Source organism: Ochotona curzoniae, unplaced genomic scaffold (genome assembly GCF_017591425.1).
Source record: "Ochotona curzoniae isolate NIBS_2020 unplaced genomic scaffold, NIBS_Ocur_1.0 contig_4501, whole genome shotgun sequence".
In the NCBI taxonomy this organism is placed as follows: Eukaryota; Metazoa; Chordata; class Mammalia; order Lagomorpha; family Ochotonidae; genus Ochotona; species Ochotona curzoniae.
In genome coordinates, this window is record NW_024466307.1 from 2,066,600 (window position 1) to 2,091,360 (window position 24,761).

The 24,761-nt window shown below is 52.7% G+C and overlaps 1 protein-coding gene across 1 annotated transcript in view; it reads right to left on the minus strand.

Annotated features, from left to right (window-relative positions):
• The window catches only part of SERINC5 (serine incorporator 5), a 58,872-nt gene that overhangs the window by 32,270 nt on the left and 1,841 nt on the right, over window positions 1-24,761 (minus strand). Inside the window, exon 2 of the mRNA XM_040985858.1 lies at window positions 2,008-2,175. Within this exon, the coding sequence (XP_040841792.1) occupies window positions 2,008-2,175 (168 nt within the window). The remainder of the gene's footprint in view (window positions 1-2,007; window positions 2,176-24,761) is intronic.

Consider the following 24,761-nt stretch of genomic DNA (forward strand, 5'->3'; position numbering starts at 1 on the left):
TGTCAGCTGGGTGACACAGCAGCACTGGCCTAAGCAGGAGGCAGCTGGCTGTCCCTCTCGGCTGGCCTCTCAGGCCTGGCTCCTGCAGCCTCCACCGCCCCATCTCACTAGGTTAAGAGTCAGCGCTTAAGGCACTCTGGGTGGGATACAGAATTGCTATCCTGACCGTGGATTACCCTGTATTTAAGATACTCTGCACCAAGCACCCGTGTCAAGGGCCTCCTTAAACAAGCACCAGGTCAATGTTCGAAACAACATGAACTTGGAGAATGCTCATCTGAGTCACCCACGGCACGGTTATCGGCACCCTGGAGGGCGAGGCTGGGTCCAGGGGCTCAGAGGAGAGGGGCACCCACTTCCTGGACCCCGACTCACAGCTCTCTGAGTGTACACACTTGACACGCTGGCTATGCAAAGCAGTGCAAAGCTGGACCTTGATGGTGCCCAGACACCCAGGAGGCAGGGAGCTGCCCTTTGGTTCCTCTGTCCAGACACAGGGAAGGGGTCACAACTCACGGTCCCAGATTTGAAGCCTCGTGCATGACGCTGCAGCTAGGATTGCTGCTGACCAAGTCACAACGTGTATAAATCTCACCCAGGTGCCTCTTTCTCAGCCCAGTTGGCTGGATCCCCCCGCCCCCCACTCCATGTTCATGACTTACAAAGCCCAGGCTCTTTCTCCTGAAGCCAGTGTCCAGCCAGATACTCCACTGCCCACGTCCTTTTGGGGAGGTGTTCTGTCGCTTTCCCTTGGCTATGATTCAAGTTTCCACTACGTCTGCATTTGCTCCCCAGCTTCTTTCTATATAAGCTGAGAAAAGAACTCCAACCTTCAGGAACAGAGGACCTGCCTGTAGACCCACCAGGACCCCACTCCTGGGTGCTGGGTGCTGAGTGCTGAGTCTGTGTGTGGGTGCCAGGGCCTCCTATAGGCCTGCTCTGACCTCTTCTCCTGGGTGCTGGGTACTGGGTGCTGAGTGCTGAGTCTGTGTGTGGGTGCCAGGGCCTCCTATAGGCCTGCTCTGCCCCTCCTCCTGGGTACTGGGTGCTGGGTGCTGAGTCTGTGTGTGGGTGCCAGGGCCTCCTGTAGGCCTGCTCTGCCCCTCCTCCTGGGTGCTGGGTGCTGGGTGCTGAGTCTGTGTGTGGGTGCCAGGGCCTCCTGTAGGCCTGCTCTGCCCCTCCTCCTGGGTGCTGGGTGCTGGGTGCTGAGTCTGTGTGTGGGTGCCAGGGCCTCCTATAGGCCTGTTCTGACCCCTCCTCCTGGGTGCTGGGTGCTGTGTGCTGTGTGTGGCTGTCAGGCACTTGAATGCCAGTTTTCTCCTCCCCTTTCCGGGGATGAAGCTGCCCTAGGGACCATGCCCTCCTCTCTCCCCAGCAAAGGCAGACGGTCACACTCCAGTGCTGATGGCCATGTCTGCTCTCTAAGTGAGGAGGTGTAGAAGGAAGCTCACCTCCCTGCAGGCAGCCCCCATGCTGGGCTGACACAGAGTGACACCGTGGGAAGAAGGGGAGCTCCAGGTCAAGTCCCAAGGTGTCACTGCCAGTACCTCAAGTTGGACCTGCCTCCACGTGCAGCTTTCACTCCTGGAGCCATCGACTGGCCAGCGTCTGCGCAGGAGCCCAGTGCCTGCCTCGGCCCCTCCCCATGACCTGGGGGAGCCTCTCGGCCTATCTCCGCCCCACCCCGGTCCCAGCTGGGCCACAGCAAACAAGCAGCACTGCTGCTACCTGGAAGGCCGGCGGCCACTCTGAGGACAGGACCGAGGATGGGGAAGAGGCTGAGCCCCAGTCAGCACAGCTGTGAAGGTGGCTGGGCACACCTTGTGCAGGAGGCTGACCATCGCCGGAGCAGCCACGCCAGGGTTGAAAGCCAAGGTGTCCTCGGATACTTTGGCTGGCTTGGCTCAGAAAGCCCTGGAGGAGCTTCCAGAAGGTTCCAAGAGAGGAAGGCCCCAAGCCCCAGCCCATGAACGGCAGCAGGAGGGAGACCACACAGGGACAACTCACATGGCGCCGCATCTCGTTGGCCACGGTGTGCGACATCATGACGCAGCAGAGCACGGCGACCAGGATGAAGTAGAGCGCATACATGCAGCGCGTGCTCCGGGACTGGCGGATCTTGGGGCAGCAGCCACAGCACAGGGAGCAGCCGGCGGAGCCGCAGCAGCAGGCCAGCTGGAAGGGAGCACAGGGCAGGCTCAGTGCACGTGCACAACGGGAACGGCTACTCCACTGCTGACCCAGCTCCCTGCTAACCTGCCTGGGAAGCCCGCAGAGGGTGGCCTAGGCGCTTGGTCCCCTGCAGCCACATGGGAGCCCCAGAAAAACTCCTGGCTTCAGACCAGACCAGCTCTGGCAGTTGTGGCCATTTGGGGAGTAAACTGGAAGATGCAAGATCTGTGGCTGTGTCTTTCTGGAACTCTTTCAAATAAATAAATTAATATTTTTTAAATAAAAGTAATTAAAGGATGGCTTTTCAGAGTGGGGAAGAGGGGCCCAACAGTTAAGACCCCTGCCTCCATATGAGGGTGTTTGGATTCGGCCCCAACTCTGATGCCCGGCTCCAACTCCCTGCCACCCATGTGAAGGTCCTGGATAGATTCCCAACCCCCAGCTCTAGGTCCAAGGCTCCCGCAGGTTTCTGGAAAAGCCAACCACAAGTGAAGCTTTTCTATCTCTTGCCCACTCAAAAAAGTAATCATACTTTTGGTGCACAAACTTGCAAAATCTGTACATGTTTCGTCTTATGTGCTTGCATGAATATTCTGAAAACACCGGACAGGGGACTCTGCCCTCCCCCTGGTACCAGAGGTGCAGCACCAAGGGGAGACTCACGCTAGACCTGGGGCAGGGGACAGCAAGCCCAAGCAGTCAGCACGGAGGTTCACTGAACCTCACACACCCAGGCAGCACCGAGCCCCACGGGGCTGCTGCTTCACGCGCCCAGGCAGCACGGAGCCCCACGGGGCTGCTGCTTCACGCGCCCAGGCAGCACAGAGCCCCACGGTGCTGGTTCATGTGCCCAGGCAGCACAGAGCCCCATGGTGCTGCTGCTTCACGCGCCCAGGCAGCACGGAGCCCCACGGGGCTGCTGTTTCACGCGCCCAGGCAGCACAGAGCCCCACGGTGCTGGTTCATGTGCCCAGGCAGCACAGAGCCCCACGGTGCTGCTGCTTCATGCACCTTTGCCCAGACATCACAGGGCAACAAGCCCCAGTTGCTGATGGTGTCCTGACCCCAGGGAGTGTGGGGGGTGCCGGTGCCAACACTGACATGCAGTGGGGTATAAGAGGAGGCCAATAGTGAAACAGAAAAGGCATGGCTTGTCCGAAACTGTGTCACCACCCCTCTAAGACAAAACAGTACTGCCATCGCCAAGGGGGATGTGGGCAGCGGCCCTAAGAACTAGAAGACAGAGAGGCAGGGGGAAGGAAAATGAAGAGCAAGCAACTGAGCACAGGAAGTGACCTCTACCACACAGGAGCCACAGTCAAGGCAGAAGCACTCAGGACCTCCTGGCGTGCATAGAATAAGCTCTGAGTGCACTGCTCTGAGTGCACCGGGTGAAGCCACAATCTGCAGTGCCAGCATCCCTCACACCAAGTGCTGGTTGAGTCCTGGCTGCTCCACTTCTGATCCTGGGAGAGCAGCAGCAAATGGCCCTTGTATTGGAGGTCCTGCCACCCACACAGGAGCCTGGACAGAGTTCCCACCTGCTGGGCTTCACCCAGCCCACCCCTGGCTATTGCACCATTTGAGTGCAGGAGTGAATCAGTGCATAGAAGAACTTCCTCTCTGTGTCTCTTCCCCCCACCTCTCTCTCTCTAATTCTGATGTTGAAATAAGTAAAGCTTTTAAAAACAACAGCTTTGTTCACAGAAAATAACTGGGATGCGTCCACCATGCAGCTCAAAACGAAGGGGAGCTTTTCCCAGCACTTAATATCCCTAAAGGGCAGAGCTGGGCCCAGGGCAGCAGAGACTAGGGACATAGCCCTATCCTGAAGAGCGGCTAACACTCCAGCCTCATGGTCAGCCTGTGGCGTGTGCGCAAGCTACTAGCTATGGACAGCGAGCGAGTGAAGGGCAGTGGGTGAGGGTCCTGCTGCGGTGTCCAGGATGAGCAAATCAGGCACACCTGGCATCTGAGGACACCACTCTTAAACAGAAGCCATCATGGGCCACTGCGAAGGACAGCTAACCCGTGTGCGGGAGCTAGCAAACCCCAGACCTAATGATTCCAAGGCCACACTCTATACCCAACCCAGAGTGAGGCAACACCGCACGTTACAGGGACACGGCACATCCCGAGAACGCCTCGGCAGACCCCGGAGACACAGACACATCCCCATTAACCCCAAGGGCCTCGGAAAGCCACCATTTTTTTTTTTAAAGATTTATTCATTTTTTTATTACAAAGTCAGATATACAGAGAGGAGGAGAGACAGAGGGGAAGATCTTCCATCCGATGATTCACTCCCCAAGTGAGCGCAACAGCCGCTGCTATGCTGATCCGAAGCCAGGATACAGGGAACTTCTTCCGGGTCTCCCACACGGGTACAGGGTCCCAAAAAATTGGGCCGTCCTCGACTGCTTTCCCAGGCCACAGGCAGGGAGCTGGATGGGAAGTGGAGCTGCCGGGATTAGAACCAGCGCCCATATGGGATTGTGGCGCGTTCAAGGTGAGGACTCTAGCCGCTAGGCCACGCTGCCAGGCCTGGAAAGCCACCATTTGGAGCGAACCTTTTGTCACAACAGTCCGGAATTCCCCACGTCAGATTCCTGCTGGGGCCCTCTCCGGACGCCAGAGATAACGTGGACGTAGCCATATCTGTGCTATTAGGGGCAGCCCCAAGCTTTACAGCCAACCTCTTCCCACTCCAGACCAAACAAACCATATTGCCTCCTTCTCTCCCCTCCTCCACCCCACGGGTTACCAACTTTCCCGGTCGCTGCTTCCTCCTTATGACTCATATGATCCCAGAAGGCCAGTCTGACCCATTGCAAGTTCAAGTGCAATAAATAAAAACTTATTCTTTCAGTGGGGAGCGGGGGGGGGGGGGGGGAGAAAGATTTTAGAACTGCGGGACACCTCCCACATAAAGAGTTGAATCCACACTTGAGCTTCCTACCTGTACCTACACAGAAGGGAGGGACAGAGACACACCCCTCACCTGGCCAGGCAATGGCAGACAGAGGGATAAAACGCCGGGAAACAGGAAGAACCAGGCAACTGGTTTTACCCTATCCCATCACTACAGTCAGGTACCATTGTATGGGTCTGGTTTTCTCAAACTTTCCTTCATTTTACTAGACACAATGGTGTGGTGTTTTTAAAAATACTAGGCCCGGTGTGGTAGCCTAGTGGCTAAAGTCCTCTCTCGCCTTGCACACACTAGGATCCCACATGATCACTGGTTCATGTTCCTGCTGTTCCACTTCCCAGCCAGCAGCCAGAGCTGAGCTGATCTGAAACGAGCAGCCAGGAGCTTCTTCAGGTCTCCCATACAGGTACAGGGTCCCAAAGCTTTGGACCGTCCTTGACTACTTTCCCAGGCCACAAGCAGGGAGCTGGATGGGAAGTGGAACAGCCAGGAAACAAACCGGTGCCCATATGGGATCCCAGCAGATAGAAGGTGAGGATTTAGCCACTAGGCTATCATGTTGGGCCTAGATGGCTTCATCTTTAAATTATGTCTCCCACAACTGCTTGAACATTTTCCCATTTCAATGTTGTGGCTCAGCAACATGCACCACTGTCCTCCAATGACGGGGCCACTTCCTCCATTGCAGGCTTAGAGGGGACGGACACAGCACCTGCTCTGAGCAGTGTTGGGCCTTGCCTCTCCACTCTACCAGGCCTATGCAGACGCTGTCCCGACAACAAGACGACAGTGATGGGGCTGATGGCAACTGCTGCCACTCCTTGGCCAGGGATGGGCTTGATGGCCAGTGAGGAATTGGTGACCTTAACGCCAGGAAGACACACACACACATACACACATCCCTGTCCATGAAAGAAAGGTCTTGCAGGTGGATGTTGGGCTCAGCAGTTAAGCTGCTAGCTTGGGACACCTGCGTTCCATTTTGCACCACCTGGGTTCAAGTCCCAGGTCCACTTCTGACTCCAGCTTCCTGCTAACACAAACCTTGAAAGGCACCACTGGTGGCCCCAGTACTTAGGCCCCTGCCACTCTCAGAGACCCAGGTGCCCAGCCCTGAATGCTGCATGCCTGTGGGGAGTGAACCAGTGAATAGGAAATTTCTGTTGTTCTGCCTTTCAGAGAAATAAAATACGTAAAAGGGAGCCCAAGTAGCTGCAGATAGTCCTGAATCCACAAAACACTCACGTGCTGTGGAAACTAAATACATGGGGTTGATACGTGGGTTGGCTTGGGGCTTCCTGTGGGTTGAGCTCATGCATCAAGGCCTCTATTCAAGCCTCCTTAACAGTCAACACACATTACTCTGTCACTGTCTGCAAAACGTGGCAGGTGTGACTATTAGCTGGGGTGGTCCTCTGCTTCACAGGGGTGCCAGCTGGGCAATTCAAACTGAGCTGACAAAGCCAGGATGCGTCCTGCCTCACTTGAGAATTCTGCTCTCTTCACTGTAGCTGCCAAGAGTGGAGCAGGACCACCGTGGGCTCCTGCACAGGGATGGGAAGCAGCTGTTTCCCCTCCTGCTCTCACACATGGAGGCCCTCAACACACACAACACATGGGGGCTCAGCTTTCCACCCCACCTTCTGAAGACCCCCTCGTACTGGAGAAGTCATCTCCCCTCCCATGCCCCTGCCTCCCTCCCTCCCTGACTCAGCATGCAGCAGTGACATCATCTGTGACCTGCTCACACAGTAATGACGTCATCCATGACCTGTCCCAGCAGGCAGACCACCTCTTGCCACGTCCCCCGGGGGTGACAGCCAGGCCATGCACCCTCACTGTGTGATATCCTGCAGATTTGTTGCATGCATGTGACCGCCTGGATGGCAGCAGCACACAGGAACCACGCTCCTATCCCCACCAAGCAATAACACACAGACCTGAGAACATCCACCAGTCCGGGAGAGACAGGAAACATGGGGCCAGCACGTGGTGCAGCAGCTCAGCTCTACCCACAGCATCCATATGAACGCTTGCTCAAGTCCCAGCTGCTCTACTTCCCATCCAGCTCCCTGCTTGTGGCCTGGGAGAGTGGTCGAGGACGGCCCAAAGCCTTGGGCCTGCACCTGCGTGGACCCCCCGCAGCGTCGCGGTTAGTTGCTCTGCAGCTATTGCCAATGGGCCTATGGGGCGAGCGCAGCACATTCCTAATAAAATACACAAACCAATAACATAAATCACCCCACCCACCACAAAAAAACCCCCATTCCAAAACACCCCCACTCTTCCATACTTACCTTTTCACCATTTAACTTTCCTCTTCAATTTCATCCTCAATTTACTCCTCCTCTTTCCTCCTATATAAAATATAACAATCCCTCCAATCAATAACTCTTCAAAATTACCACATTCCTATTACTTAACCCCCCCTCATAAAAAAAATATTTATTTCCACACATTCACTAAAACTATCTACATCATTCTCCTCATCCCTAATCCCCTTATTCCTATCTCCTCTTTTTTCCTTTTTCTTATCCCTCCCCCCCCCCACACCTCAAACCCCACAAACAAACACCCAAACCACACCCCCACCACCACCAACCAAAACACAATACTCATACCCTACCCCCCTCATCTTCACCTCAAAATCCTAATTCTTCCATTTTCACCCCCCTTAAACCCCCATACCACTACCCTCTACCCCCTCCACCCCTCACCCCCACCCTCCCCCCATCCCCTATTATTGCTCGATCTCTATAGTGAATGAATACATACACCGAGTTATCCTGCTGTTCTCTATCAGCGTGCACAATGTGAATGTGAAAATGGCAGGAATCTGGCTCACCTGCTGATTCCTGTTACTCTTACTGGAGGGCCTTGGCCAGAACCCTAATTCCTGGTCACGTGCACCCCAAGGAGACAGCAGCTGATTACACACATAGTTCAACCTTTGGGATCATTTGTGGATGAACCCTCCCCACTGATTCACCCCCAAATGGCTGCACCAGGCAAGGCAGGCTCAGGCGGAAGCCGAGAGCCCAAGTATTGGGGCCATCTTCCACTGCTCTCCCAGGCACAGGGAGCTGCTTTGGGAGGTAAGAGCATAACACTGTAGTCAGAAGGTCAGAGTTCAGAACCCAGACCTGAATCCTGGGGGAGAAAGCTGGGCACAAACACCTTCCCAGGTTGGCAGTGAACACAGGCAGTGCAAACGCTCCTGGGCACACTCACATAATGCACATCCCGGAAGGCAGCAGGTGAGGGCCCAGCCCTGGGTCCCTGCCACCCGTGTGGGAGAGCCTGCTGGAGTCCCTGGCTTGAGACCTCAGCCCCGGATCCCTGCCACCTGTGTGGGAGAGCCTGCTGGAGTCCCTGGCTCGTAGCTCAGCCCCGGCCCAGCCCTGGGTCCCTGCCACCTGCACCTGCAGGCCTGGAACCAGCACATGGAAGCTCAGCCCCGGCCCAGCCCTGACTGTTGCAGGCATCTGTTACAGGCATTTCAGGAGTGCACCAATGGATGCAGTATCTCTTTCCCTCTCTGTGCCTTTCAAATAAATGAAAATTTAAAACACACACAAACCCAAAAGCTAAAGCCACCTGGATAGCTTCACCCACATGAAGAACACATGTGTTAGAAGCGCAACCTGTGACAAGCACACAGGACAGCAGCAAACCACTGGAGTAGTTTGGGGCCAAGGCAGTGCTAGGGGAGCAAAGCAAGCTCTGGGAGATGCAGGTTTGAAAGAATGCAAGCTTGAAACCCCAAATGGAAAACAGAAAAAACGCTTATTGGGATGGGATAAATCATTTTAAAATACTCTCACCAAAAGAAGAGAGGGAAATCCTGCTTGCCACACTTTTCCAGAACAGCAAATCAGCTGGCAGCTGTGGAAACCCAAAACTATCAATTTGCCGGCTTGTGTCATGGAGACGCTGCTGCATTGGAGTGTCTTCCTTTCCAGCCCTTTCCGCGCTCAGAGGAGGCTGATGGCAGCCCAGGCCCCACACCCCGGCCAGAGGGAGGACCTTCCGGGCTGGGGCAGGCCCCAGAAGCAGACTGTGGGATGCGAACAGAAGTGAGCTCACAGCATCACCCTCACAGCCTTCCCGGTCAAACACAGTATACACACAGCTTGTCAGAGCATGACAGATGCACGTGGACACACGAGGACACCCGCAGTGCAACACTGATTCCACACACAGTGACGTACACACGCAGCAAACATGAGCTAGTAGCTAGCAGCCAGGAGCTAGTAGTACAGTCCCGCCCTCATAAAGCCCCCATTCTAACTGCTTTTTAAACATTGGTTTATTAAAAAGACCAAGATGGGGTGTCTTCCATCCTCTGGTTCACTCCCATAATAGCTCCAACGGCTGTGGCTGGGCCAGGCTAAATGTAGGAGCCAGAAACTGCATCTAGGTCTCCCACGTGGTTGGCAGGGCTGTCAACACACAGCTTCCCAGGCACAGTAACAGGGAGCCAGATCCAAAGCAGAGTAGCTGGGATTCAAACTGGCTCCCAAATGTGCAATGTGGGTGTCTCAAGCAGCAGATTAGCCTGTTGTCCCAAAATACCTCCCCTCCAGTAGATTTTTATCCAACTCAGCATCTGGAAAATTCCACCCAAACTGAGGTCTGTCCAGGAAACCTGGACTCCAGCCTGATCCCATGCAGACCTGTCATGTTCCTGATGTGCACACTCAATCCCAGAAGGCTGAGAGGGCTGGTGACCTGGCTCAAGGACAAACCTGGCCATGTGACCGGCACAGCTGCAGAAGCCACAGGTGCCGAGAGTTCTGTGCTGTGGAAGTGGGATCAGCTCGTGACCCAGCCTCAGGGCTACACAAGCCAGGGCTACAGGTGCAGCCCACTCAGACTGTCACATGCCCAGCCCCCAAGGGCTACCAGCAGCACTGGAGTGGAGTGCACTCACCCCTCTGAACACTTCCGGCTGCACCAAGATGTGCAGAGTCCACCTCCCTCTCAATCACACTCCCTCCCTGCCCATTCAAAAGCACCACCCGCTGCCAGGGCATCCCCCAGGAAGAGGTAAGTGTGGCGACATGGGCCTGACCATCCAGGGCAGGCAGACTCCACGGCAGGCGCCAAGTACCCAGCGAGTGACTTTTCAAACCTGTCCGAGAGCTTTAACACTAAACAGCTCCACGAACTGCAGAACTGCAGAAAGGCTGTCAGCAACAAGCTGCGCGGGGTGTGGCACAGCCACTGCTGTTGGTTGGCCAGGGCAGGGGCAAGCAACAAGCCTCCAAGACCCCAGGCTTACATCCCAGCCTGGCAGAGGAGGCCCTGCACAATAAGTCCACACCGGAAATCCAATCCTGGCTGTCTGTTCCTTGTTCATGGGGCCAACAGGCAATACATGTCTGTGTGGGTGCCGCTGCTTCCCCGATGCTCTGAGGTCTTCACCAACTCCACTACCTGCTCCTAATGGAGTACAGGCAGATAGCAAACAGAAGGAACTCACCATGAACACTAACAGAAAGTTGGGACAGACGATGATGCTCGGCCAGCTGCTCCATGCAAGACTCCTGGGATTTTGTAGGAGAGCCGTGTGTCCCTACCCCGTGTGGTAACGTGGAGACACGTGTCCCTACCCCGTGTGGTGCACTGTAGACACGTGTGTCTCACTATACCCCGTGTGGTACACATGGAGACACATGCGTCCCTTCCCTGTGTGGTGCACGTGTGACCAATCACAAACTTAACTCCCGGCCTGCCCAAGAATGGTTCTCACGCTTCGCACTGAGAGGCACTATGGGAGCCACCATTCTAGGTGACCAAACATAAACCTAGACTTGCCAACCACAGGCGCAGCACCTTAGGCACCACCACCCTGGCAGGGGCAGGGAGGTGTGAACCATCACTGAGACCCGTGATAGGCACAGACTCAACAGATTCCACCTGCAATGACGCAACTTCCAACTTGAAAGGCAGGCCCTACAGCCAACGCCCAGCCTTTCAAAGAAGGCCAAGGACAGGGCCGGCACGGTGGGTCAAGCGCCAACCGCAGTGCCGCCACCCACATGGACGGTGGTTTGAGTCTCGACTGCTCTACTTCTGTTACAGTTTCCTGGCCATGTGCCCTGGGAGGCAGTCATGGGCCAACTCCTGGGATGCAGTTCAAGCTGGTGCAGCCCTGGCCATTAGGGCCTTCTGGAGAGTGAAGCAGCACATGGAAGATCTCTCTTTATCTGTTAATTCTGTCTTTGAAATAAATAAAATCTCCAAAAACCCTAGGACACCAGGTTGCAAGTGGGGAGGAATGGAGAAGAGAGACAACATGGGCATCAACACAGCACCTGTGCCCACGTGTGTGAGGAGGCGCAGGGTGTGCAGCCCACATGCCCGGACTCTATGCCTGCCCAGGCTGCAGCTCCTCTTGCCTCTCCAACAACCAAACCACACACATCCCCCCATGTCTGCTCCAGCCAGCAACTCTCACGTCCACTTCCTGTGTTAACTCCTGGTGAGGGGCGTGGAGCCCTCACACACTTCCTCTCCCCCCAGTCAAGGGTAACCTGGAGCCAGAATCAGCCACATGCATTTCCTGCTGTGTGAGCTGACCAGCATGGCCACCACCATCTCCGTGGAGCTGATAGGCTTAGGCACCAGCAGCCCTGGAAAAGCCCAGGGCTTGGCTCCCCACACATGCATACCTACACATGCACACATGTGTGCACACGCCAATGGGCAGCCGTCACAGTTCCAGAGGCCCGGGTCAGACATCTGCACCAAGTGGAACGACTTGAGGGGGGCAGAGAATGATAAATTCTGTCTCCATCAAGATGGCAGCAGGGAGTGTCCTGGGGAGCCAGGGGTGCCCCCTGCACCACCCCTCATTATAAATAATAGCCACCTGCCACTTCCTGGCGCTCCCTGTCATCAGGCTCCCCAGGAGGGTGTTTAGGGCATTCTTTGAAGTCCTCTTCAAAAGAGCACAGACATACAGCAAGGTCACAGGGCAGGAAGCACAAGAGATCAAAGGACCCTCCAGAGCCTGGGTCTTACCACAACCCCTGGGGACAGAAGGAGCATCAGCCCCTCCCCCATTCACTGACCCCTGCCTGCACACGGGGCAGGCCAGGGGTCCCCACCATTGTTCTCTCACAATGAATGGCAGCCCCAGCAATGTGAATAATAGAAAATAATAGGATAATAGAAAAGTGCACTGTGTCATTCCCAGAAGCCAGACAGGGTCTATGGTTGTAGATTCATTTCACCCTCACAACAATCCCCAGGTCAAACATGCTGGTCAGACACACTGACGTTTTTGGCAGCCGAGAGTCACTGGATTGGCCACCCCAGGCCATTTCTACGATTAAAACATTTAAAAGCCACGGTGGTTTTGAGCAAGACAGACAATGGCCGGCCGCTGGGGTCACCTGTATCAGGACCCTGGGCACACGAGTCCAGAATTCAAGCCACAGTGCCACTGCTGAGTCCAGTGTCCTGCTAATGAACACTCTGACAGTCCAGGCACTGGGGCCTCTACCACCCCCAGGAGACCAGGAAGGAAAGGCCAGATCCTACCTGGGCCTACAATGGACCAGAGGACAGAAGGTCTCCCACTGTCACTCTCTACCATTCAAATAAACACAAAGTTTATGAACTTTAACAAAAGAGGAAGTCAGGGATACACAAGGTGAGAAGTAGAAGGAAAATACAGGCAGAGAAGTGCTGGGGTCCATGCAGCAGGTGTGAACAACATGAAGGTGTGAAGAGAACAGCTCCCTGCTTGGCAGGGCCCTGGGGAGCTCCCAGCTGTTCGGCAGGGCCTGACGGATTTCTCTCTAACCACCTGGATGCAGTTTCACCACTTTTCGCATGGACACTCAAGCACCCCACTAAGAATTTTTATAATCTACTGAGGCATTGTTTGCCCCTGTGAGATGGCTTTTACAACCAACATGAGCTTAAGAGTCAATGTTACTGATAATGTCTTGGTGAGTGGGCCTTCAACTGTGCACAGGAGTACAATTAAACCCATGCCATTTCTGGACACCTTATTGAGTGCCTACCCATTGCCCTGAAATCTGGCCCAGACATATAGCATGCTTTTTCTGGGAGATAGCTTGATAAGAATTTTACAAACTAATGGAAGTAATGGGAGTATCGGCTGAAACTGCTATGACAAAAAATAAAGCTACTGGGACTCTAAAGCTATCCTGCTGTGGCAAAAATATATAGTAACTGTGACCTTAAAGGTTAGCCTGTCCTTGCAATTCTTTAGAACATAGAAAATGTAGTTGTTTTAGCTGCTTTCATAATTTTTAACTAGAGTAAATAAAGGATGATTTTGCTAACATCATACAGATATACTTTTGATTATTGCTTGGTTGTTTATGAGGTTGTAGAGCCTGCAGTTATAGGGGGATTTAATGTTCGAAATTTTTTGTCTTAGAGCTTTTTTTCTCTTTTGATGTATTTCTCATTAAGTGATGGATAACTTGTAGAAGAATTGTAGTAGGAGTGAAGTACTGAATAAGATGTGTTGTCTACTGAGGAATTCTTAGCTGCAACATCAGAATGGATAATACCCTGTCTTAAGGTGAAACTATTTGCAGAATTATCTTTGGAAACACCCACTTGTCCACTGTAGAGTTGAAACCAAAATAGAGTAAACATGGCTCATTGCTAACTGCAATTCTTTCCGCCGTCATAACTCTTGCTTTACTTGTTTAGTTAACAAACTGTGTGAGCTTGCAGGCCCAATGGCCTTTAGTGCCAATAACCCCAATCCCCATAAACCAAGGCCACAGACTTATTAACCCATAGATAATTTAAGATAGGGGTCGGTCTGGTTGTCACAGGTGGCACAGAATAGGACCCAGACTTGAGGAGAGCAGGTGTGGGCGGGCAAGGAATGTGGAATGCCCCCCTTCATCTCAAGCTGTCGTAAATTGTGCCCCCCTTGAAGCTAAGTTAAATTGCCCTAAAGAAAGCCTTGTACTGCTTCTGTATAAATAAAGAGGACAGCTTTCTCGCATTGTCCACAATCATTCTGGAATTGTAGTAATCCGTTTCTTTTCTCTCTATGCCTATTGCATGCACCCTTCTCAAGTTTCGAACTCAGCTGGAGCTGGACTCCAGCAGAGAAGTGAGAAGGAAAAAAGAATGCTCTGTTTTTCACAGAGAGACAGAAGCAAGCAGAGATGATCTGACACTCAGGAGCCCTTCTGCACCCCAGCAGCACCGCCCCAACGGGATCCTGCACCCCCAGGAAGAGGACTTGCAATCTGTGGCAGTCCTACCTCAGACTGAGGATAAGACGGAGCCCAGAGTCCCAACACAGCTCCAGTGCCCCTTCCCCACCACCCCACCCCTCGAACTGTCACCACTCTGAACAAACTATCCTTTTTCAAAATATGCCCATGGAGTCATAGACAAAATCACCATACCTCCCACTGTTTCTAAGATTAATGTTTAAAAAGAGCACACTGCACATAAGAGAAAAAATACAAATTATACTTAGGTTTACAGTAAACTTAGGGGCCAGCATTTCATTGCAGCAAGTAAAGGGCCAGCATCCCAAAGGGGCACTGGTTTGAGTCCTGGCTGCTCCACTTCCCATCCAGCTCCCTGCCTGTGGCCTGGGAGAGCAGTAGCCCCAGACAGACCCTGCACAGGTGTAGGAGACGCAGAAGAAGCTCCTGGCTTAGAACTGCCTCAGCTCCAGCCACTGAGGCCTTTTGGGGAGTGAACCAGCAAATGGAAGATCTTTCTTTCTCTGCTTCTCTCTGTAAGCCTGCTTTTCCAATAATAAAAAAATTATTGAATAAAAATACATGTTAAAAAGCATTTTTCAGGCCCAGAGCGATGGCCTAGCAGCTAAAGTCCTTGCCTTGAACGTCCGGGACCCCATATGGGTGCTGGTTCTAGTCCCGGCAGCCCCACTTCCCATCCAGCTCCCTGCTTGTGGCCTGGGAAAGCAGTCGAGGACGGCCCAAAGCTTTGGGACTCTGAACCTGCGTGGGAGACCCAGAAGAGCTCCTGGCTTCAGATTGGCTCAACTCCGGCCGTTGTAGCCGCTTGGGGAGTGAATCAGCAGATGGAAGATCTTCCTCTCTGTCTCTCCTCCTTGCTGTTTATCAGCCTTTCCAATAAAAATAGATAAATCTAAAAAAAAAAAAAAAATCACTTTCAGAGCTATCAAATACCAAGAAACGATCAAGGAAGATGAACAAAAACATGAACTTACCTACAGGAAACATTCCTAGTTTGAGTCACAAACAAGGAAGAGGGAAAAGTAACAGACCCCCCAGCCATGGAAGCCACACAGAAGCACCAGCCGCCACGGTGAACGCGGGTCAGGCCAGGCGAGAGCGGTTGTGCAAGGCGTGCAGGGTGTGTGCCAGGCTCACAGCAAGGGCCCAGTGTTCATGTGTGTCTCACACTCACTGTACACAACATCAGGCCCTGCCACCCCCTGCCCTGAGAAGCACTCAGAACTACCCAGAACAAGCATAACACCAGTTACCAACCCTGGAAACCAAGCTCAGGTGTGCAGAGCTGGGATCTGACCCCAGCCACTCCACAGCTGAACCTGTAACTGCTGGGGGTCGGGGATACTCCCCCAGTCCCAGGGTACTTGGTGTGGGCAGCTGTCCAGGACTGGCAGGTGGGCATCCTCAGCCCCATGAGTCCACGTTCACATCTGACCCCAATGTTCTTCCTCCACACACAGGCCTGATGGAGGATGGACACAGCAGCGTGGACTCATGCGTCATGCTGTGTGGGGCACTCCTGCCAGGAGCAAGCCCTGTCCTGTTCCTGGTCATCTGTGGCAGCCCAGGTGGGAGCCCAGGCTGCAGGAAGTAAGCCACGTCAAGTCCCACCAAGGGTGAAATTCCAGGGCCAGGGCTCCCAGCCGCTGCACCTAACTGCATGTGGAAAAGGCAGAAAGAGTAGAGTGTGTGTGAACAATCAGGAGTTGTTGGAAAAACTCCCACGAAAATTCACTTTCCAATTAAGCTATTGCTTACTATGTGAAAATATTCTTTAAAAAAATAAACAAATAAAACAGCTAAGCAGCAGATAGCAGGGAGCAGGGCCTGAGCATGACCCATGGGGGCCCAGGACCCTCGGTTCGAGGATTCCACATTGTGGTTTGTCTAAACTGTGTCCAAGCCTCTGGCAGCAGTTGGCTGACTACGAGCTCATCCCACACAGAGACCAAGCAACCCTACCAAGGCCCAGCTACCAGACCCCTAAAGACCATTAAGAGCCAAACTACTGACCAGCCCCACTGCTTACCATCTTCCAGATAAATTCCTCCTACTTATAGTCAATTCAAAAAAAAAATTAATAAACTGAGTCTAAAATTAAACCTTAATGCCCAGGGTGAATTATTTATAGGATTAAATGGGTATAGAATTGTCTTCTTGACAAACGGTACCCGAACGGGATATCCAAATGGAACAGAATAAAGCTACACCCTTTCCACACAGCACACACACACACATACACACACATACACACAAGGTGGCCCACATTGGAGCAAAGACAGACATAAGATATACTCAACTCCCAGAAGAAAACAGTGAAAAATCCTTAAATATAAAAACAAAACAAATGCAACAAAAGAAATGCTGAGTAGCTCTGAGACTTACACCCACATGCTGCAGTGGCCACAAGAGGACATGCCTGAGACGACTCACAGATAAGCCAGTGAGGGCACAGAGTATAATACCTTCACCCTGGGCTTGGGCCTCCTCCTGGACTTCAAATCCAGCTCCCTACTCCTGTGCTGGGCGACAGAGATGGCTCAAGTGCCGGGGGTGGGGGCCTCCGCCCACGTGAGAGACCAAGCCAGCCTCAGTCTGACCTGGCCTGGAGAATAGAATGAGAGGAGAGAGGCTCACCCTGTCTGTCTCTTCTCCATTCCACCCACCTTTTCAAGTTACTCTTTCAAGTAAATAAAGTTTCTTAGAAAGAAATGGAGAAAAAATGGCGTATTTCCATAAGAAGGAAGGAGGTACTTATGGATGTGAGAGGGTAGGGCCTTGAAAAGGTGCCAGGTCACAGGCTGCAACCAGGCTGGGACAAACGCCAACCTTTAGGGCTAGCTCAGTCACCTGGTGCAGGTGACAACAGTGCAGCTGTGAGGGCCACACCTGGAAACCATGACAACTACACACTTTCAACGGGTAGGCCTGCCTGGCATGCAACTGCATCTCAAACAGCTCCTCCTTTCATTTTTATAATTTTTAAAATGAGATCTAGGGTAGCTCTTTTAGGACAAATACAGAGTGTAAAGCACACTTTTAAATAACGTGATGGGGCATGTCTGCTCTCAGAGCATTCCTTTCAAATAGGAAGCAGGTTTCCAAACACCTGCTCGCTGAAACAGGAGCCCAAGGTCCTCCCCAGGCAAACTCCCAGCACTTGAGGACCTGCGACAGCTCCTGTGGTTCAAGTTATTAGTCTGCAGTAAAACACTTTGTAAAGTTTACATAGACAATTTTACAGATCTTTCATGGTGAGGTTTTCTTAAAAGGCTACTCATTTCACTCGGCGCAGGCTCGGTTTCCCAGCTGAGGTTCCTGTCTGGACCACCCACCACTTAAGGCACACACACACACACACAGCACAGTGTGAAGGAAAAAGCAAGGACTCAACCCACCAGAACAGGAGTAGGTGGAGTGGGGGGCTGTCAGAGAAGAGATTCGGCCACCAAGCTGGTGGGCAGCAGCCTTGTAATGCTGCTTGTTGGGAAGGCCATGTAGGCAGCCAGCCACGCTCACTGCGGTCCCGTGGGGTGGGTGGGACAGAGACCCCTTGTGTATGAGGTACAGCCTTGTCAATTTGGTATGTCCAGGGGACAGGCACTCCCAGGAGCTGGAGCCAGCCTCACCTGAACGGGTAGGTAAAATCATCAGGATTGAGATGAACTGCCTGTGCTCCCACTTTACCTGGGTTTAACTGAGTCCCCCACGGCCTGGCCAATCCTAGCACATCATTCTGCAGATAGAGGCATTAAAGGACAGAGGCTCGAGTGTCCCATTCCAGTGCTGAGTGGTCAGGGACACATCTGAACTCAGCATCACCCATGGGACCACGTGAGCCAAAGACCTGCAAAACTGAGCCGCATGGGGTTTCCCTGAGTTCTCTCACTCTTACATCTACAACTGCAACAGGTGTGAGCACCCCATCGGAGCATTCTCCCAGGTCCCGGCTAGGTGTCCCCCAGAAGCAGCAGAGGGACTCCCCTGGAAAGGCGTAGAAACCCTGACTCAGCAACTTGCAAAGTCTGCGAACTGAACTTTCTCCAGGAACTGCTTCCCGCTACCTGCTGGGAGCTCAGCTTTCCGAAGCAAACAAAAGTAAGCCACCACCCGGGGTTTGGAGTTTATGAGGGTGAAAGGGGACAAACAGCTTTGGCTGATTTTTATTGCAGCAAAGCTCAGTACAAAAGACAATGTGGGATGTTTAACCCTGAGCAGACCAGACGTTGAAAACGTGCAGGTGCTGTTTGTTGAACGGTTCCCCACAGAGCGCAGATGTGCTTGGAAAAAGCCCAAGATTCAGTGGGGGTACTGTGACCCTTTACCTAGTAAGCTGGACGCTGGGGGTCAGCCAGCTGAGGCCAGCCCAGAGCAGGGTGGTGAGCTGCAGTTGGAGCTGCCCTGTTCCCCCCTCAATCCGGACATACCACTCCACCAGATCCTTCCAACTCCGGAAGGCTGTGGGGCGTCCGAAGGTCTCCACTGCCTGCAGGGACCTTGGCCACAGCTTCCCGGGGCGGTTCTGATGTATCCTTTTTTTTTTTTAAGATTTATTCATTTGTATTGGAAAGGCAGATAAGATTTACAGAAATAACAAAAGACAAAAAGAAAGATCTCCTGTCTGCTGGTTCTCTCCCCAAGTGTCTGCAACTGCCGGAGCTGAGCCAACCAGGAGCTGGGAGCTTCTTCCGGGTCTCCCATGTGAGTGCACAGTCCCAAGGCTTTGGACTGTCCTGTACTGCTTTCCCAGGTCACAAGCAGGGAACTGCACAGGAAGTGGGGCAGCTGGGACACAAACTGGCACCCATATGGGATCTCAGTGCTAGCAAGGTGAGGATTTAGCCATTGAGCTGTTGTGCCAGGCCTCTGATGTATCCTTGAAATCCACAAGTGCTACAGCTTGTATCATTCTGCGCAATGCCCCACATGCACAAACACTGGGCCCCGTGGCCAGCCATCCAGTGCTCCAGTTGGTCTGGGTGGAAGCTGTGGACTGGGCGACATAAGCAGGAGCAGGAACCTCAGCCCTTCATGCCTTCAGCCGCTCGCCTCTCTTGCAGGCTCTGTGCTGGACAAGGGCAAGGGACTGCAGCCCTGGCCACCAGGGAGGAGAGACACCAAAGCACGAACCCTGGGGAGAACAGGGAACAGGACAGGAGCCTCCAGCACCTGTCCACAGGGCACCCCGGCCGGCTCTCTGCACAGCCGCTCCCAGGACTGAGACATGGTCTGGGCTTCCTGCAGAGGCACATGGGCACTGGGCCTGCCAGGACTGGCCCACACTGGGAGAGATGCCACTTCATCTGTGCAAAGCATGAGGCAAAGGCAGAAACCACACTGGCTGAACAGACACGGGCAGCAACACGCCAACCGCACACAGCTTTGCGTGGCTCAGGAACACCCCTATGCACACACACAGCTTCGTGTGGCCCATCTGCCTGCCCTACATGCACACACACACACGGATCTGCATGGCTCAGGTGTACTGCCCACATGCACATGCACACACACACGTGGCTCGGGTGCACCCCTACACACACACACACACACACTCTGGTGTCACGGCTCCTTCTCCTCCCTCCTCCTCTGGACCTGGGCTCTACCTGTAGTGCCAGGTCTTTCTCAGGTGAGGCACCATGTGCACCTGTCCCAGTTGAGTGTCTGTAATGCAAACCTCCAAAATGCTCTAAGACCTAAACGGTATTGCCCATGGGACACCACCTCATCCCATAGGACCAGGCACAGGCACACAAGGTCACCTGGGGACTGTGGGTGTGAAGCAGATCTGACACAGATACGCAGACCTGGGCCTCACACCCGTGACATCCCATTACAAACATGCCAATATGCCAAAACCTGCATGTCTCCCCATGCATTTCAGAAAAGGGACACTGAGGTTATAAAATTGAGATGCATTTCCTGGCCATTCAATATCTGTAAAACACCAATAGTGTTTTTATCAGCTTCCTTTCTTTCTCTAATGTGTCACCAACAAAAATTTTTGTACTTTTCCCATAATCCCTGTGCACTGGACTGTGAAATGTTGGTGGTTTTTAGAAAGTCTGAGTCAGGTTGTGTTATAACCAACCTCTGTTTAGAGCTTGAGCGTGGAGTAATAATCACCACTAATAGTAATTAGTATAATAATAAGTGCTCTAGAAAGGAAAACACTGAATGCTTATATGACCAATTCAATGTGGTGCAGCCACTTAAAATGTTTGCTTTCAGCATCATGAAATGCGAAAATATTCACAAAATTGAATTAGGTAATAAAACAGAATATGAAGAATCTGAGAAAACTGCATTAGTACAGAAAATACATCAAAATACTATAGGGCCTGTCCTCTCTGTATGTTAGTTTCTTATTAATCCTTTTATTTTCAGACTTGTCACTGGTTTTGGGTCCTTGCTCCACTTCGGATCCAGCTTCCTGCTAGTGAACATTCCAGAAGGCAGCAGGGGATGCCTCAAGTCCTTGGCTCCTGCCACCCAGGCAGACCTGGGATGAGTGCCAGGCGCCCAGCCTCAGCCACACCCTGCCCTTGCTGTTGCAGGAATCCTGGACATGAGCTAGTATGTAAAGGATCCTTCCCTCTCTTTCTCCCTCTGCCTTTCAAAAACAAAATTTGTAAAACAAAAATAAAATTAGTGAAATGAGCTTTTGTGTAATGTCCCTAAGCTCATCATTCCAGAAGTCAGTACCGGAAACCACTTCAGCTCAGCCAGGGCTGAGCCCCACGCCTGCCCTCACTAGGGACTAAGGCACGGGCTGCAGGGGCATACAGACATCTAACCCCCAGGGCTTCTGGTACAAGTTAAAGGATAATGGCTCATGGTTCCCGGTGGAGACTTGATTCAATTATCCTGTTAGAACAAGGCCTCTGGGAGGCGACTGGATAGGATCAGGCTGCCATGGCGGAGCCCACAATCAAATCATGAAGAACTCACAGACAGAAGCGCACGGACATGGACAAGGGTGTTTCCCGTGTGTCCTTCCGGCTCCCCTGGCAGTCTCTCACCGCCCTCCTCAGACCAGGGGACCCCTACAATCTTGCACTGAGAGCCTCTCCATGAGTCAGCTCAATCAACCATTGGCCCGGTTTCTCTGGAGCATCTTAAGTAAAGTAATTTAAAAAGTTAGGGGCCAGTGGCATAGCAAATTAAAACGTTGTCTGCAGTGCCTACATAGGGAAACCAATTCGGGTCCCAGATGCTGCATTTCTGATCCAGCTCCCTGATGATGCTCCTGGCAGAGCAGCAGAGGGCCGTCCAAGAGCCCGGGCCACCACAGCCACGTGGGGAGGGAGACAGAGCAAACTCCTGGCTCTTGGCTTTGGACCAGCTCAGCTCCAGCTGGTGCAGATATTTGGGGAATGTACCAGCAGATGAAAGAATTAAAGATATCTCTTCCTTTTTTTGTCTCTGTAACTCCAAGTAAATTAATCAATCTTTAAAAATAGAGAAATAAAGTACTAAAAAGTTGACTAACATATTCCTCCTTCAAAATGCTATATATTCTATATTCCTTCCAATACCTTAAGAAATGAAAGAGCCTATAAAACATGACGGAAAATAATCAGATAATCCATGACTTAGAATGAAAGAAGAACAAAGGGGGAACCAGGGTAAAAAACCAACAACCTACAGCCTTACACTTAAACATGGTCAATTACATGAAACAGAAATGACATGGGCATTTAATTAAAAGGCAGAGATTGGATTAAAGAGCAAAACTCAACTGTTAATTTATAAAAGACAGACTTTCAAATTAAGACACCGATGGGTTGAAAATGAGAAAGGGGTGATGACCACTTGAAGAGTTGAAGGCACAAAGACTTGAAGACACAGACCTCCACCAGAGATAAAAATGGTTATTTTCTAAAGAGGGTCAACTAGATGGTACCCCATGAAATCCTTATCAAGTCACACCATGTTCAAGACTGCAGTACAATGAAAGACATGGGTGTACGCATTACATTCAATTAGAAAAAGACAGCAAAACTACTCCGGGATGGGGGGAATCCCCAATACTCAGAAATGAACAACACATCTCTATGTAACTCACAATCAAGAGGAAAAAAAAGCCACAAGGGATACAGAAAATACTTGTCAACTGAATGTGACGATGGATCAAAATTCGTGTGGCTTTAGATGCTTGCTTTAGACAAAGACTTAACGATAACGGTCTAGGCTTTGTCCTTCCAGAGGGGGCAAATTAAACTTAAAATGTGTGGCAAGTGATGACGCAAACAGCTCCCACTGTGGAGAGACTGCCTGTCTGTCTTAGGATGAATAGAACTGCGTGCTGTCACATTCATCAGAAAAGGGACAAGGAAGGGCTGAGCAAACGTGCTGTCCTGACACTGCCCCAACAGCTCTTGCTTTCAGCAAATCCATTAGGACAGCAGAATCCGGTAACTGCAAGTTGTGACACTTTTGGATGGAGCTCAATCTGTAGGCAGTACAAGAAGAAACCCAGCCCAGGCCCCCAGTCCCCTAGGTGCACTTCTGTAGCTGCCGGTTCCCTTGCGGTCAAGCCCCAAGCAGGAAGCACAGCGCAGGTGGCCAGAGCTGGTGCACAGCAGCGTAGCCAGCTCTTGCTCAGCCCCGGGGTCTGCAGGGCTGTAGAGGGCTACTGGATGTTCAGACACCTGTGTGTTCCCCAACCCTTTTGCTGCCAGGGTGCTGCTGGGAGTGGGGGAAACGGGCAGGAGAGGCAGCTGCCCTGTGTGCAGCCCTGCAGGCTGGTGGGACACTCCTGGCAGGGCAGCACTGTAGCTGACCTGGACCCCAACGACTCCAGGTCTGAGTCTCTAGGACAGCCGTCTTGGATGCTCACATCTCTATGGCACCTGACCCCCTCTCCAGCTTGGAACACCCCAGGTCGCAAGTAGCACTGCCTGTCTAGTGGGGAGTGGAAATCCCGCTGTGCCTCGCAACTGATATGTCACATGAGGGTGCACGAAGAACCTAGGAGAAGATGGGGGACGGTGTTCCTCTCAGAGGCCTGCAGTGTACTGCTGCTCTGCTTCTGTACCTGGGGAAGCAGCGGAACCCACGTGGCACTGCAGGACAGAGTTCCTGGCTCCAGGCTTTGGCTTCACCCAGAGCTGGCTCCTGCAGACATTTGGGCAGTGAACCAGTGGATGGAAGACAAATGAACCCATCTCTCTGCCTCTGCCTTTCAAATAAATAAGTGAAGCTGTGTGCAAGGGTTTCCAATTCCCTTGTAGGCCTAAAAAACAAACACCAGGAATTCTCCAGGATTAATGTGCTGCTCCAGAAATTTTCCAAAGAAAAACAGAATCCCAGTTCATAAGATTCAACAAAGGTAAAGGGAAGATGAGGGCTGAAGGAACAGAGGAGTCCAGTGGAGGGAGGTGACCCGGCAGGACCGAGGCCACAGACAGCAGACCCAGGAACCAGCCTGGTATCCTGCCACACCTCCTCACCGCCTTTGTGCAGAGCCTGGCTGGGCTTTCATCTCTACTGGGCTCCTGCCTGCCCATCAGCTACCTCCAGCTCAGCTTCAGACCCTAAAAGGTAAAAGCCTGACTCCCACTTGGGTTGGCAGGCTCCAGGACCTCCACTCACACCTGCCACCCTGCCCAGCTGCACTGCCCGAAAGCTGGGGGCCTCCTGGAGTTCCCTGGTAAACCCACCCACACCCTACAGCCACGTGGAGCAGCAAATCTGCATGTGAAAGATAAGTGGTGGGCCCCCCTCCAAAGGCAGCCAGGGCTGTGGCTGGCTGGTCTTTCTTGCTCACCCACACACAGAAGAGGGGAAGGAGCAGAAGCAGAGCACATGGGTCCTCCCTTTGGGAATGGCTCAGAACACTCCCCAACGCCGGCGTGCACCTGCAGCCCCCTCCCCACACTGCTCTCCGAGGGTCCCCACCAGCTTCCTCTTCTCTTCCAGATGAAAGGGCCAAAGCTCAGGCATGAGGACCCTCAGCGGGGCCTGTGAGGGTCAGCACAATGGTAATCCCACACAGCACTGAGTCCCGCGTGCTCCTACACATCAGAGAGGGCTTGGAAATGATGCTAGCACCTAGTGAATATTCATCAGCCGACATACTGCCTTCGGGATTCTACCAGCTTTAAAAGACACAGACAGGAACTGCAAACGAAGGGGTGGGTCAGCAAGGCCCAATGGTGAGGGGCGTGTGGAAGGCAGGAACGAAAATCCTGCCACTTAGCACTGACTAGGCACTGCCCGTATTTCCGGGAGCACTACCGAGCTCCGGAGTTGAGAACAAAGGGCTGAATCCCCGCCCAGAGGGTGTAGCTGAGTCCAGCTCCCAGGGAGTGGCACAAGGGAATTACTAGGCAGGGAAAGGAATGTCACTGGGACCCCGTGAGCCTGTCCAGGATGCAGCTAGCTAGCTTGCAAAGCCACATACACCTCCC